Source organism: Lissotriton vulgaris, chromosome 2_1, assembly GCF_964263255.1.
Source record: "Lissotriton vulgaris chromosome 2_1, aLisVul1.2, whole genome shotgun sequence".
Classification (NCBI taxonomy): domain Eukaryota; kingdom Metazoa; phylum Chordata; class Amphibia; order Caudata; family Salamandridae; genus Lissotriton; species Lissotriton vulgaris.
In genome coordinates this window covers 754,145,215-754,161,147 of record NC_141687.1, presented here as the reverse complement: position 1 = coordinate 754,161,147, position 15,933 = coordinate 754,145,215, and the positions used below count along the sequence as shown (strand labels likewise).

At 40.1% G+C, this 15,933-nt stretch overlaps 1 protein-coding gene across 1 annotated transcript in view; it reads right to left on the bottom strand.

Annotated features, from left to right (window-relative positions):
* The window catches only part of OTOG (otogelin), a 1,187,449-nt gene that overhangs the window by 566,182 nt on the left and 605,334 nt on the right, over positions 1-15,933 (bottom strand). The window contains exons 23-25 of the mRNA XM_086954148.1: positions 15,551-15,689; positions 4,594-4,728; positions 3,244-3,390 (exon numbers count right to left, since the gene is read on the bottom strand). Of these exons, the coding sequence (XP_086810274.1) occupies positions 3,244-3,390; positions 4,594-4,728; positions 15,551-15,689 (421 nt within the window). The remainder of the gene's footprint in view (positions 1-3,243; positions 3,391-4,593; positions 4,729-15,550; positions 15,690-15,933) is intronic.

Here is a 15,933-nt window from a genome sequence, read left to right as displayed (position 1 = left end):
TTTCTGTACCAACATCTAGCTTTCTGCCAAATTTGGTATAATTGCATTCAGCAGTTTGAAAAACGCTTCAGGGGAATGGGGTTACAAGCAATTGCACCTATCCTAAGTTCTGTCTTGTATAGTTTTTTGGGTGCCACGGACCGGAGATTCAAAATCCCCTAAATCTCCCAGGACAGAAACTATCCTTACTCTCAAATTTAGCACAAATAGGTCCAGCACACTAGTTCCTGTCACAATTATTTAAAAGTAACCGCAATTAAATACAGATATAAATCATTCATAGCAGAATCAGTGGTCTTGTTTGAAGTTCATTCCTTATTTGTTTCTTCAGTAAAAGACTGTAGCTGTAGCCAACACGTTTCGTCCTTCATGGACTTCTTCAGGGCAAAAAACGAATCTGTGTCATAGCATAGTCACAGGCCAGTTTCAGTATATCCTCTATCAGAATCGACTTTGATCATAGATCTCTCAACTAATTCTTTCTTTTTTATACTGATATTTCCTTCTAGGTGGATGGTGAGCCGCTCTCACGTTGGCGAATCAATCCTAATTAATATTTTTTTTCTTCAGTAATTTGTCATTATATGTGGATTTCTGCCGGCTCCATGGTGTGGCGTCCTCCGTAGTGGTTACTTTTGAATAATTGTGACAGGAACTAGTGTGCTGGACCTATTTGTGCTAAATTTGAGAGCAGTTGGAGCTGTAGTCGTGTAAAAAAAATGAAACATTCCTATATACATAACATGGAGAAAATGTGTTTTCTGACCCCCTTTTGTCTCGGCCCCCACCCCGAAACTTTTAACACATTTAACACAGCAGCTGAACCACAAAGGGGACATTCTGTGAAAATTTCTTGGAGATTTGTCAAGCGGTGCCAAAGGTATTGGGAAAACAACAAACACACACATATATATATATATATATATATATATATATATATATATATATATATATATATATATATATATATATATATATATATATATATATATATATATATATATATATATATATATATATATATATATATACATGGACCCTATCCCCCAGGAAACTGCTGTGTTCTTTGCCCGCCTGCTCAGTCCTGGGCAAGGAGCACAATTTTACTCCTGCCTAGGTGGGAGAAAAATAAGAGCATCTGGCTCCCGCTGGCGTCCATGAAGGCTGCTAACTGGAGAGCTGGCAAAGATCTTGGGGGTCTTGGGTCTCTCCCTGTGGCCCCCAATGATTTGGCAACATTCTGGTGGTACTGTGTTGGCACTGTGGCACCCACTGGAATAAAGGATGGCAGGGGAGCCGGTAGTGGCCGCTGTAGCATTGGAGCTCACCCTGTAGCCCCCACTGATATGGTTACATTGTGTGGTGCCCAGATTGGGAACATGGGCACCCCTAGCACAAAAATCCAGCTTCCAGCAGTACCATGAAAGGCACTGAGGAGGCCTTGGGACTTCCCTGTGTTCCCAATCCTAATAAACGCTATAGGTTTACCCCGGTGGGACTAGGACACCCAAAAATAACATTATTAAAAGAAATAATACATTTGTTGTTGACTAATTTATTATTCACTGCTTCGTGCAAAGAGAGTTGCATAATGATCTGCAAGGGCTTTTAAATTCTTTTTTTTCTTTCAGACAGTGCCCCTAAAAGGGGGTGTGATACCACCAACCATTTATATAATGTTGTGGAGGGCTGTCCAAAGTGCAGAAACTCCCCAGCAACTTAAAGAAAACATAGAAAATCTCCTTAGTCATTGATCCATGACCAATGGAGAGCTTACCATATTTTTTGTTAAAGCACTGGGCTGCATGTTCTTCAGATGGAGTGCAGGGAGCCTTTGAGGTTAGTTCTATGGCTGCATTTTGCAGCCATAAAAATGATGAACAAAGGCATGTTTAATTTTTTGACATAATGTTTTATTGAAAATATATTTTGACAATTATTAATATTAAACATTGCAATGTGAGAATTTATGAAATAAACATTTGATTATAGTTATTTGTGACTTTTGACAAATCCAATAGGTCTGCTTTATATATGTTGATACTTTGATAAAGTACATAGGCCTAGCACTTTATATAGTTTGTTATTTTAGTCCATTAACAAGGTTAGGAGGTCGGATTATTTAAAATGACACCCTTTTATTGATTCATGACATAGTAAGCATTTCACCGCGGGTGGAGTGGCACAGGGAATAGGGCACAGGGCTTAGCGATAGCTAGGCCCTGGCCCAACCTACGTTTCGCACGACTGACTGTGTCATGTAACAATATAAAGGCTGCCATGTATGGCAGGGGGATATGCGCCCACTGGAGTTTGTGCCCAGAGCCTTACCAATATAAAGGCTGCCATGCACGGCAGGATAGTATGCGCCCACAGGACTATGTGCCAGAGACTTGCCGCAGGACAGGCCCTCCATCATCCATCTACACACAGCAATGGACATCTTACTTTATGCTAAAAAAACTGAAATTCACTGATAAAAACAAAGGTTAAAGTGATTTTATAGTGAGAAATTGTAAAACTATTTCACTTCACATTAAAAAAAGCTTTCTAAGTTCACTGGAAAAAACAAAGGTTAACGGGACGTTAAACTTAAGTGAGAATGTCAGTTAAAGCATACTATTTTATACAAACAAAACACAGAAATTCACCAGTTATAGTTATCGCAGGTAACTATAACCTCTGTCCTGAAGTAACTACAACGTATGCCCTCGCCATCACCTTCTAATTACCTTACATATTATAGCACTCACAACATGTTCTATGACATAATTGATAACATCACTGCATTATCTTAAATTACATCATTGATGACAAAACTGCATGGCAAGTTACAGGTCATAGTTACTTTAGAGCATACGTTATAGTTACGTGAGATACTTATAACTGACAATTTCTGTGGCTTTTGTCGATTAAAATGGAATGCTTTAACTGATATTTTCCCCTAACTGTAATTTCCCTTTAACCTACCATCCAGACAAATCCATTTAAATGAAATTGGTGTTGCTAGGCATAACATTTTGTGCCACTCTCAAGGTGATCACTGTTGTCTATTAATCATTGCATAGCCTAGAATCTCTGCATAATCAACTCCTCTTCCAGACTTGCTAGCAATACTTTCTGATACTTTATATGGCTTTTGGTAAGGTACTTTCTGTGCTAATGAAATTTTCTGTACTGGAAGAATCTTAGACTTTACATATTGCACAGTAGACATTAATTTTTCTTGAACTAGGGACGTACCTGCCACTGTGGTCCAACTTGTATGTGAACAGTTGTTCTTTGATCCCACAGGATGGTAATGTGCTCAAAGGAAAAATGAATGAAGGTAAAAAATCCTGCTTGCCATATGTGGATGTTTTGCCGCTTGTCAATATCACTAGAAGGGCTCTGTTAAAAGCAAGGAAGAAGAGTCGAAGAATTACAGCAAGACAATACTCTGTACAATATTAAAAGGTGATATCAGAATGCACACCGTAACCCAATTATGGCACTGTATAGTGGCACTTTGAGGCTAGTTACATGTTTTACTGTATGTCTATTAGTCAATGAATTTGTAAGTATTTTAAACAAGGTAGTTAAAGTGACTGCAATTTGCTAAGGTGGCTGATCTGGCTGTGTACACACAGCCATTGGTTTTGCCAATGCTTGCTTCCTTTGCTTAGGTTTATTAATGTTTAAAGCAACATGTCAGCCATCTTGGAACTTTAAACAAATCATAAAGTGTAACAAAGGCATTTCAACATGGCCACCCTGCATGCGTATGAGTGTGAATGAAGCATAGGTGGCCATCTTGAAATGGCATTTGTTATCTTTTATGACAAAAACCAAAGAACGCCACCAAAGGACAATATTGGAATTAATCTTTTTTTCTGATGGAGAACACCCTTCAGAACTATGATCTATGGTCCTGGTGTCAGTTGAGGAGGAATGTATCTTCTCTCACATGAAAGTGTGGATCATCTATCATTGTTTAATCTGATGTTATGAGTGAATAATTATGCACAACTTCCATTCTTAAAACATTAAAAAGTGTTTGAAATAGTAATATTCTGCACCCTTCTTGATAGTCCATTAAGTTAATCATCATTTTTTTTAAGTAAGTAAGTAAGTAATCATCATATTTGGTAAGATACGTTTTAATTAGGGATGTGTGAATTAATGCAAAATCCAGCAAACATTACACAAAATTCCATGAAATTGAGAACTGCCATTTAGTGCTATATTTTAGCATGAAATGTGTCCTCAAAATGCATCCTCAAATCTGTTTTGGACAGAATACACATTTTGATCATCAGCCACTCCCATTCTGATGGCCTGTATTCTTCCTGTGCTAATGTGGTGTATTGGTGTAATTATTGGGAATTTCCTATAAGAAGCGTTTAACAAAAAGTTTCCAAAATTTTGAGAGAGTACACTTGCGTATTGGAAATTGTGCCAATGCCTGATTTTAATATTCCTTCTGTAATTATATATGCTTTCTTCATTTTGTATATTACAGTGGACGAGGCGGATGGCACCATCGTTGATCGAAGTGAACACAATTAAAATACCTTTTTACCCACAATAATGACTTCTGAAGTACAAACTTACTGGCTTGCCAGTGTCATCCTCAAATTTTATGACAGATTCTCCAACATTTATAGAAATATATTTTCTGCAAATGATCCCAGTATTAAAGCAGTTCACGTTTTCCACAGTTACAGAGAATCGGTGACCTGAGGTACTCTAAAAAGACAAACAGAAATGATGAACACATTTAAGAATGCAGTGATAAAATAGGCCAAAGAAATATAGATTTAAGCATTAGAGCTATGACTACTATACAGCATTCTGTTACCAGGTCCTTATGTCCTGGGCAAGTGCACATGGAGCCCAATTGAGTTGAGTCTTTTTATACTGTATGTTAAACTACTACTAAGATAATGAGGCAGACTAAAGTCATAATGATATTATACATTATCAACACTCCTACATCTGCTCCTTTTAGTTGTGATAAATTAGGGTAATTGTTTTTCTGACATACATTTCTATTGGGGATAATTTAGAGGATGGTGAATGTGGAGCTACAAACCAAAACAATTGGCTGATGTATCTCTGCCAAGCTCGCAGTATTGTATTCTGTTTTAGACCTTCAGATGAGTTTATTATAGGAGCTTTTTAATGCCCTCAACTGCTTGAGGTGAGAGTTATATGGAGAGATTCTCCATGATCTCTCAGCAAGCCTTAGAATGTGGAAATCCACCTCACATTGTTTAGACCAATCAAACTTGTTTTTGCCTTTTAACAATAGCCTTATGTGATATCTTTTGTCGGGAAACCCCTAAATATATATTGCACAATACTCTGCTAAGCCTTAGAATGACCGCACATCATCCTTACTAGTCAGAAAAGGTGCCTCCTCAAAAGAATAAAAATTAAAGATGGTTTGGGATTAATTTCATTGTAACTTATTACATGACACAAATAAGTCACACTGTTCTCAGCGAATGGGTACTTGGAGAATTCTACAGTAAATCCATTTGTTTCAAGTATATTCAGCACTCATAAAGGTTTTTCATCATGTTTTTTTTGTTTTTCCCAAAAACTAAAATGTAACCCTGAAAGAATTTCACCAACTCCTCACTGCTAATCTATTGGAACATTAAACGCTGAAAAACTGTTGCAGCTAGGCCAAACTGCATGCACTTAAATTGGAAACAACCTTCCTGAGTGATAAATGTTGTGAGCTTCCTAGAATCAGAGTTCAAAGAAATCTGGTGGTAGGCTGATGATAAATCAATAGTTGAAAACCACTTTGTATCAGTCGTACATGTTACCATTTAATAGATTTTTGACAAAGGAAACTGGTCTACAATTTTGGTGGCATTTAAATAACGTAAGTCGTCACACAACCATATTTTGCCATTGCTATGTCAAGCTACAGCCAGTGGAGACACCCAATCAGATTACTCTATAAGAAACGAGCTTCACCAACTCCTTAGAAACTCTTTCTCAAATCACAAAAGGAATGCTCCTCAATTTGTGAACTTTTAGTTTCACATCCTCCTTTAAAATAATTCTATATTCGAACCCTTTTAAATTACCCAATTTGTCACTGAAAACTTTTGGAAACTTTTCCAGCATGCCATTATCCGTTTTCACACCTTCATCCACTACTAGCACTTGTTCTTCACTATAAGGGTCAAGTGTGATATGCACATGCAAAAACGTCTATTTTTGAATAAAAAATTAACCATCTGAAACCCACCAAATAAATACCTTCTCCACTATATCCTTCTGGATTAATACCAAGGGTAAAGAAATGTCCTCCAACCTTATATACAACTTTTTTACTCCACAATTCCTCATTAATAATGGTATACAGTGACGCAGAATCTGCAAAAATCTTGAATGACTTTTGTGAACTTCTCATCAACATTTAGAATAAATTACCACAAAGGCTCTCCACTTAGCTACAATCCTCCTCACACTGTGCTAAAATTGTCCTCATTTGCAACCTCACTTACATACTACTTAATAGCCGTTTTCCTCTCCTACACATCTTTGCAAAATGTCCTACAATATCACAATTGTTACTTTCTGCTTAGCTACAGGAAAATATTTGCTAAAAGCCACATGTTCCCTTTAGTCACATCAGTAACATCTGGCTGGATCCTTAGGTTTCTGTTGATCCTTAATGGGGATACTTGGATTCTTGTTTCTATTCTAAACTTTCTCATCAGTCTCACATTCTCTCACCTCTTGAATTAAGGCCCCAGCATCCATACTTAACAGCTCAGCTTTTTGCGCAATTGCTAGCACATCATTTAATGCTGCATTCCCACTAACCCACAATTGTTCCTTAATAGCAGGATGACTAGCATGCGTTCGTAATTGATCTCGGATAGAATCATTATGTAATGAACCAACTTTGCAATCCAAAGCTATTTTTTTCAACTCAGCCACTTACTAATCCACAGATTTATCTTTACACTGTTTTTTTAAAAAGAAAAATGTGTATCTAATAATCATTATGCACACTTTAAGTGCAAAATACCCATCAAGATCAAGAATTGCGTCATTGAAAACAATACATTTCCCACAAAAACAGATTTACTCATCTTAGAATAGATTTAAAGTCCTTTAGGACCTAAAGAGTGCAATAATATTGTCTTCTTTTGTCAGAGGACATTGGATTAGATTTATTAACTGCCTCCAGGTCGTCTAAACAATACTCCTACTCCAATCATTACTGGCACAGTTCACAACCAGAAATCCAAAATTGTTGCAGAGGACTAATAGTAAAATTCTGTGTAGGAGCACTTCCACTTTGTGTGCTCATTATAGTGTGATGGAATTGTTCAGTTTCTCTCTGCACCTTATGCAGGACTGGTCCACAGCCCTTACTGCACCACACACTAATCGACAATCGTTTGAAGTGGATACTTCACAAGAAGAAGACAAATCCAGCAATTACATTTTCCCATTTGCTAATGCATTGTTGTTTGCCGTTTATTTAGACGAGGGTTTCTGAATGTCAATATAAGTTTATTCAGCACAGTTCAGGTGATGATTGAGGCCTGGCTATTGTCATGCGGCCTGCGCTTTTGATTGTGTAACATTAGGTATTCCAAGGGTTATCCTCACATGGGAGAGACGGTCAAAACGGTGCTTCTTTTGTTAGCTGGCATTTGGTGGTTTGGTTGACGGTGTAAGTTGAGGGTGTAAGAGAATTCACAGTGTTTTTTTATGCCTGTTGCTTTTAACTCCAGAATTGTGACCCTTACTGCAGACAAAGGCCCATCACATGTGATATCCATGATATGATTATCCTGTGGTTTCAGGTACATGTCACCCAAACCTTGGGGAGAGCTAAGTCCACGATGATTTACAATCTTCTTTGTGTAGTTACTAATAGTCAAATGGGTGCAACCGGAATTGCAGTTGAAACATACCATACCAAATTTGGAGGAACACCCCTTTCAAGCCCTTAATTGAGTATAGGTCACAGTGGTTGATCATACACCGTTTTAACTATTCACTGTGTTTCAAAAAGATGTTGTTGAATAAATGCATTGAGTTGGCACTGACAGAAATAATGGGACCATTGATCTTTCTGCTTTAAATTGCTTTCATAAACCTGAACCTGAACCATAAACCTGAACTTTCTTTGATGTGGAACACTGTTTTATTCATGCTGCACCATTGAAATCATGACCCTACTGCCTGCAAGGTAACTGTACTTGTGTCTGACTGATTAGAAGTTAAATATAGCAGTATTTGATGTTTAGAGGAGTTCTGACAACTCGTGTCCCCAGTGCCAGTGCACCTGCTGTACCATTGAAGTCATGACCCTAGAGACCTCGCTAGATAACTGCACCTTGCCTGTTTTAAGAATGTGCAGTTGGTGTTCTTTATATTATGTAACAATGAGAATGCAGGAGCCTATTTAAATTACTTTGGACAACTCAAACCATTTTTAGCAATTATTTAGCTAAAATGTCAGGTGTAAAGCGAGCTAAATTAGACAAAACATTTGCCTGTTCTAAGAACGTGCAGTTGATGTGTTTTATATTATATAACAACGAAAATACAGGAGGCTATTTAAAGACTTTCGACAACTCAAACCCTTTTTTAGCAATTATCAAGCTAAAATACCACAGCTTAAAAGTATGCAAATAAATATGAATGCATTTTACATCCACGGAAGAAACATCACATTTTTCACTATTAGGAAATAGCTCCTGCTTCAGTTTACAGAGTATTGCTCAATTAACATGTTGCTTATTCATATGGCCAATGAAAAATACAGCAAATTATGTAGAATGTTTTTGGTGCTAGAACAATACAATATACTCAGTAAAGGTCAGTCCCCAAAAAAAGTCAGTGTTATCAACTACCTGTTTACTAAGCTAAATGCTCAGTGCTAAAAAAGTGGAGAACTCACTCCAAAGAAGAAAAAAGTCGCTTTTTATTTATAATTATTCCAAAATAATAGATAACTTCCGAAAAAAGAACAGCAGCACAATCCCCATACAGTCACAAAACACGCTTGCTCACTAAGACAAGCTTTGACGCAATGCAACAATAATGCCCTGCAGCTGGAATTTTTTAATTCAATGCTCTTGATACTATACAGCCTCTCTTCCTGGCCAGTACAAGTAACAGGCTGCAATCACAAAACTTTAGTAATACTTTTAGAACAGGCAGATGGCTGTGTTTACAATCCAGGACTCTACAGGAGTTATCTGGCACTGTAATGTTATACACACACTGTCCCAATGGAAATGGAGTGTGCTCATGTAAAACACTGCAATCACTTAGTTCAAGTTAATGCTACATATTGCGCAAGAAACACACCATACAGAAAAAACAATTTTATTATTGATAAACACATGACAATAAAATAAATGCAATTTGTTTAGCGGAACAATATCATAAAGAACGTGAAAATTTGTTGAAAGTCTCACCCACTAAAGCAGAGTTAAACAAGCATGTTTTAAATGTTATGTTATGTTATCCATTTTGTAAATCGCACAGCTGCCCCAGCTAAGGGGCGTCCCGGCGCTACCACATGAGGATACGATAACAATGTGGGCCAGCCTAAAGAATTAATAGAACAGACTAGGGTGATGGGAACAAAAAGGTCTTAATAGCCTTTCTGAAGGACGTCAAACAATCGATAGTGTGGATGCGAACCGGAAGAGAATTCCATAACTTAGGCGCAAGGTATCGGAAGGCCCGACCACCTGTCCTGGAAAGCCTGATTCTAGGCACCGTTGCTAGGTATAGCTCTGCTGATCGAAGGGGGCGCGAAGGAACATAGTGCGAAATCAAGTTACTCAGCAGGGTCGGGTTAGCACATTTCTGAATTTTAAAAGAAATGCAATGTGTTTTATAGTGAATACGCCTGTCAATGGAGAGCCAATGCAATTTATGGATAGTGCTGGAAGCTGAGCAAAAACGTGGCAGACCCACCAGGACTCCAGCCGCAGCATTTTGAATGCGTTGCATTCTAGGAATTTCTGCTGTATTTACCCCGAGGAGAAGAGAGTTTGAATAGTCAAGACTTGAGATGATGGTAGCTTGCACAATAAGTTGACGAACGAGGGGGCAAAATATTTTAGAATGGGTCTTAGGCTTCGCAAGATGCCAAAACACGTTGCGGCTAACTGCTTGGTATGGGCCTGAAAGGAGAGGGAAGAGTCCATCATAACCCCCAGATTCTTCACTACATTTTTTGGGGAGGGAATTGATCCCAGGGATGCCGGCCACCACTGATCATTCCATAGATTAGCGTGCTTACCCAACAACAGAACCTCCGTTTTCCCTGCATTTAGCTGTAGACAATTGGCTGCCATCCAATTGGCCACTGCCGTCATGCCGTCTTTGAATTTGGAGGCCGAGGGTGAAGAACCGTCCGCCAAGGTGACCACTAGCTGCGTGTCGTCAGCATCAGAGACAATCGTAAGGTCCCACAGCTTGGCGACCGCAGCTAGAGGCTGGACGTATATGTTGATGAGTAGTGGGCTCAAGGCCGAGCCCTGGGGCACCCCTTGACCAATGGCATGGGTCTGAGATGTATATGGGGGTAAAGAGACTCGGAATGATCTATTGGTCAGGAATGAGCGAAGCCAGTCTAAGGCTATGCCTTCTATCCCTGCTTCCTCGAGTCTCTGGAGTAAAATCTCGTGGGACACCATGTCAAAGGCAGCGCTGAGATCAAGTAAAATCAGCGCCACACTTTGACCTTTGTCCACTAGAGATTGGAGTTGCTCAGTGGTGGCCAGAAGGGCCGTTTCTGTACTATGACCCGTTCGGAACCCATTCTGAGAAGGGTCTAGGATACAATTATTATTCACGAACTGGGTCAGTATGTTGTTAACGTGAGCCTCCGTAATTTTTGCCACCCAGGGCAGAAGGGATATTGGCCAGAAATTTTCCGGTTTGTTGGGGTCTGCATTAGGTTTTTTTTAAATTGGAGACACCCAAGCATGTTTCCAGGGGGTCGGAAGAGTTCCAGTTGATAGAGAACTGTTAATTATGTTACAGAGAGGCTCCTTAAAGACTGAAAGGGAATTTTTAAATTGAGAAGGCTGTAAGGGATCCAAGGGAGAGCCTGACTTGATTTTGCCACTGAGCCGGGTAAATTCATCCTCCGAAAGGGGCGGGATAGATGTCAGGGAGACCCTAGGTTCCGCTATAGACCTAACATAGGTTGAGGGTGAGGGAGCAGGAAAGGATAAGTAAATAGTGCGCACTTTATTGACAAAAAAATTTGCCAGTTCGTCGCATAAGATCGTGGAAGGTACCACTGTGGTACCAGCTTTCCTGGTCCTGAGATCTTGAAGGATTTTAAAAATGCATTTAGTGGGATTAAGACTGGAACTAATCTCCAAGGCATAGAAGGATGCGCGTGTTTTACAGACCGCTTTATGATAGAATTTTATCTTTGCCAAGTAATGCCTTTTTTTCTCTGTTAAGTAATCTTTCCTCCAGTCGCGTTCCGCCTTTTTACAGGCTTTCCGCAAAATGGTTAAAGAGTTGTTGTACCAAGGATTGGAGGTAGAGCTACGACCTTTCACCCATTTTGCTGGAATAAGGGCATCCAGGCCTCGCAGCATCCATTCGCAGAAGCGATCGTAGTCTAGGTGGTTATCGAGAGGGTTGGCATTAGGAAAATGGTGGAAGTCATCCAGCTTCAGCTTATGCCAAGGCCGTTTAAAGATCGACCTAGGAGTTCCGTTATTAGGGGGCTCAATGAGAGGGACGAACCACCTGACCAGGTAGTGGTCTGTCCAGCCCATGGGGGTTGGTTGATCCATAATAATTGAGTGAAGGTTGGTAAATAATGGATCCAGCAGGTGTCCTGCAGAGTGCGTTGCTCCAGGGACTAATTGGTCCAGCTGAAGAGCAGCAAGGTCTGCTATGAAAGTGGCGTTATCTTGGATCTGGTCCAGATGGAGATTGAGATCGCCACAGATGCTAAAATTAGCAGAACCTGCCGCAAACTCACTAACAACCTCAGGGAGCACGTTTTTGAATGTGGTTGCAGTACCCGGAGGACGATATATTAGGAGGCTTTATAGTGAGTACTGTGCACTCACCGCTACCTGGAAATGCGCCGCTTCGCAGTCTGCCACCTGCGCTTTATTAAATAGGCAGGAATAGTGTGATTTAAAGACGATCGCTATCCCACCTCCCCTAGAGGCCCTGTTTAGTGTACAAATGGAGTAACCAGGAGGTAAAGCTAGGTTAGTGACTGTTACCAGGTCATCATTTAACCAGGTTTCACACATAAACAGTATGTCAGGACGTTCTTCGGAGATAAGATCAAGAACTTCGGCGTGATGTTTTGCAAAAGATCTGACATTAAGCTGTAATATTTTAAGCTGTATCTGGGGTTTGGACTGATGAACACATTTCGGAAGAGTGGGGGGCGGGATTGTAAAGGAGCCACAGGCAGGGCAGTCCCATGAAGAGTCTCCTAAAGTAAGAGAATTGGTTGTGCAGAGGGCAGGGTCGGTGTTGAATGCCATGAGTTCCTCCCTACTATAGCGGATGGTTCCAAGATGACAAAGGCCAGGGGTCCTGGCGAGAGGCGATGTGCAGGCGATGACAGGCGCAGACGGGCTTGCCTTTGGCGCGCCGCGGCGCGTCCGCTGCCCGTCGCCCAACACATCGGTAAATAAGGGGAAGGAGCGTGATGAAAACAGGGCCGCTCCCCCCTTCCGCCAGAAGTGAGAATAATGGCCGGGCAAGAGATAGAAAGAAACTCCCTCCACACAAACGAGCAAAGCTCGGGGTGGACCGGGGAGCGTGAGAGGCAAAGCAGTTAAAAGTAAGTGCAGTAATTAAAAATCAGACAACACAGTGCAGGCACCCAAAATCGTACCCCCTGTGAGATCCAATTCCCCTCAAATTCAATATTTGTAGCAGCGCAGTACAAAGATCGTACCTCCAGCATGTAGCTAGTGTGCAACCAGGGGAAGATGAGTATGAGTAAACAGTAGACATTATGCAGCCCTAAAGTAAGAACCACATTCCACAACTGTTGTGCCCAGTGCCACTGCACCTGATGCACCATTCAAACCATGACCCAAGTGCCTGCAAGATAACTACATTTATGGTTGCCTATTTAGTAGTAAAATATTGCAATATTTGGTGTTTAATGGCATGCCTAGAGCTTTTGGTCCTGGTGTCATTGCACCTTCTGCACCATTGTAATCATGACCCTGGTGTCTGCTAGATAGCTACACTTGTGACTGTCTGCTTAGTAGTAAGGTTTAACAATATTTTTTTTTAATGGGGTCCCTAGAGCTTTTGATCACAGAGCCACTGCACCTGCTGCACCATTCAATTCAAATCCCTCTAAACTGCAAGGTAACTGAAACTGTGACTGCCTGTTTAGTTGTTTAGTAGTAAAATGTAGCAGTGTGAGGTGTTTAGAGGAGTTCCCACAAGGTTTGGGCCCGGTACCATTTCACCTTATGCACCATTCAAATCATGACCCTATTGCTTGCAAGGTAACTGCACTTGTAACTCTCTGTTTAGTAGTAATATGTAGCAATATTAGGTGTTTAAAGGAGTTCTGACAACTTTTGGCATGGTGCCACTGCACCTGGTGTACCATTCAAAACATTACGCTATTGCCTGCAAGATCACTGCACTTGTGGCTGCCTCTTCAGTAGTAAAATATAGCAATATTTTGTGTTTAGAGGGGTTGCTAGAACTTTGGGCCCCGGAGTAACTGCACATGCTGCACCATTGAAAACACAACCCTACTTCCTGTAAGGCAACTGTACTTGTGACTGACTGATTAGAAGTTAAATATAGCAGTATTTGATGTTTGGAGGAGACAACTTGTGAGCCCAGTGCCACTGCACCTGTTGCACCATTCAAATCACGACCCTAGTGCCTGCAAGGCAACTGCACGTGTGACGGCCTGCTCAGTAGAAAAATATAGAAATATTAGGTGTTTAGTGTTGTGCCTAGAGCTTTTGGTCCCGGTGTCACTGTACCATGCACCATTGTAATCATAACCCCAATGCCTGCTAGATAACTGCACTTGTAGCTGCCTGCATAGTAGTAACATTTAGCAATAACTTGTGTGTTAGGGGGTACCTATAGCCTTTGGGCCCTCCTGCCTCTGCACCATTTAAATCAAGCAAGGTAACTGCAATTTTGACTTCCTGTTTAGTAGTAAAATATAGTAATATTAGGAGTTCAGAGGAAAAGATGACAAAATGTAGACGATATGCAGTGTTAACCAAAATAAAAAAGTTTGTACCACAAAGGAAATGAGTAGTTTGGCCATAGGACACTGATAAGAGAGACACAGAAGGGAGAACAGGCTACAACCAATAAAAACGGAGGAACATAAATTGGCAATCATACGGACCACTAAAAAGTGAAGTCTCTTTTAAGATATATTAAAAACAATAGATTTCACAAGCAGTGCGCAACCGCTGTGCATGCGAAGCCTAAAAACGGCAAGAGCCCTTTCATTCATTTTTACGGAGTTTTATATAGCACAAACTTGACCCAAAGGTATCAGAGCACTTTACACAGCACCAGTTGTGTTACAGGAGGACACATTAATTGTTTTTGTTAGGCACAGGGAGATCACCGGCCACATGCATCATCCCGGCCGTTTTTGCGAATTCCAAATTGCGAAAAATAGGGAATCGCAATTTGGAATTCGCAAAATGAGATGCATGTATATTTTCGCATAATATTTGCGATTCTGTAAAAATCGCAATTTTTACCGAATCGCAAATATTATGCGAATTCTAATTTGCGATTTCGCATTTCCCATTGATTCCTATGGGCCAAAAGGCCCATAGGAATCAATGGGAATTGCGAATTCACAAATTAGAATTCGCAAAATGTTAATGCATTTCATGGGTGAAGGGGGAGGTCCAAAGGACCCCCCCTGCACCCCTGAAATGTATTTTAAAGTGGATGTTTCACACACACATGTCCTAAGGACATGTGTGTGTGTAACATGACAGTGTTTAAAATGCTAATTTGAGCATTTTAAATCTTTTTCGCAAATTACCACGAGGTTCACCCTCGTGGTACTTTGCACTCCCTAAATGCGAATTCTCAATTTTAAAAACAATCATGCATTGCTTTTAAGGAATCGCAAATTTGCCATTCCTTAGAACCAATCGCATTTTTGGAAATCGCTAAAAATAGCGATTTTGCCAAAAATGATTGATGCATACTAAAAAGATATTTAGGAATCGCAAACGGACGATTTTACCGAATCGCACCGTTTGTGACTCCTAAATACCTTGATGCATGTGGCCGTATGTGATTTGCCAAGAGTCACATGATGTTCAGCGTCGTTGCTGAGACTTGAACCCAGTTCCCCAGAATCGAGGTTGGCTGCCCTAGCCATTAGGCCAACTCCTCTCTCCTATTTTGAAAGCCCTGCAATATCCCTTAAATATTAGTAAGAAAAATGATGCAAAGTATGCATCATAATAATATGAATCAATTATTAAGCATAATGAGGCATGGCAATTTTGTATCTTTTATTGTCTTAAATGAAATATCTTACCTTGACTAAATGAACCTTACAAGCACCTATAAAGTCAAACGCCAGACCGTCAAATGTCCTGTAATGACGATCCCCATATACTGTACACATTGATGGACATGGATGAAAAGTACATTGAAATGAACCGTGGTGGCATACACTAAAAAGAAACATAATAGATATTAGTCATAGAAAAGAGATCTTGCAAAAAAACAGCAATACCATGTCTTTCAAATTTAGGTGCGAATTATCTACAAGGTAATGTTCATATTCACAAGGGTCTTATGAATGTAAAAACATAACGATCTTGGCGGTAAAACATAATCTTCTGCAAACGAGTGGTATCGTAATTTCTCGTATACATTTCTAGAGGAGAAGAATGTCTATAATTCACTACTTCGGTT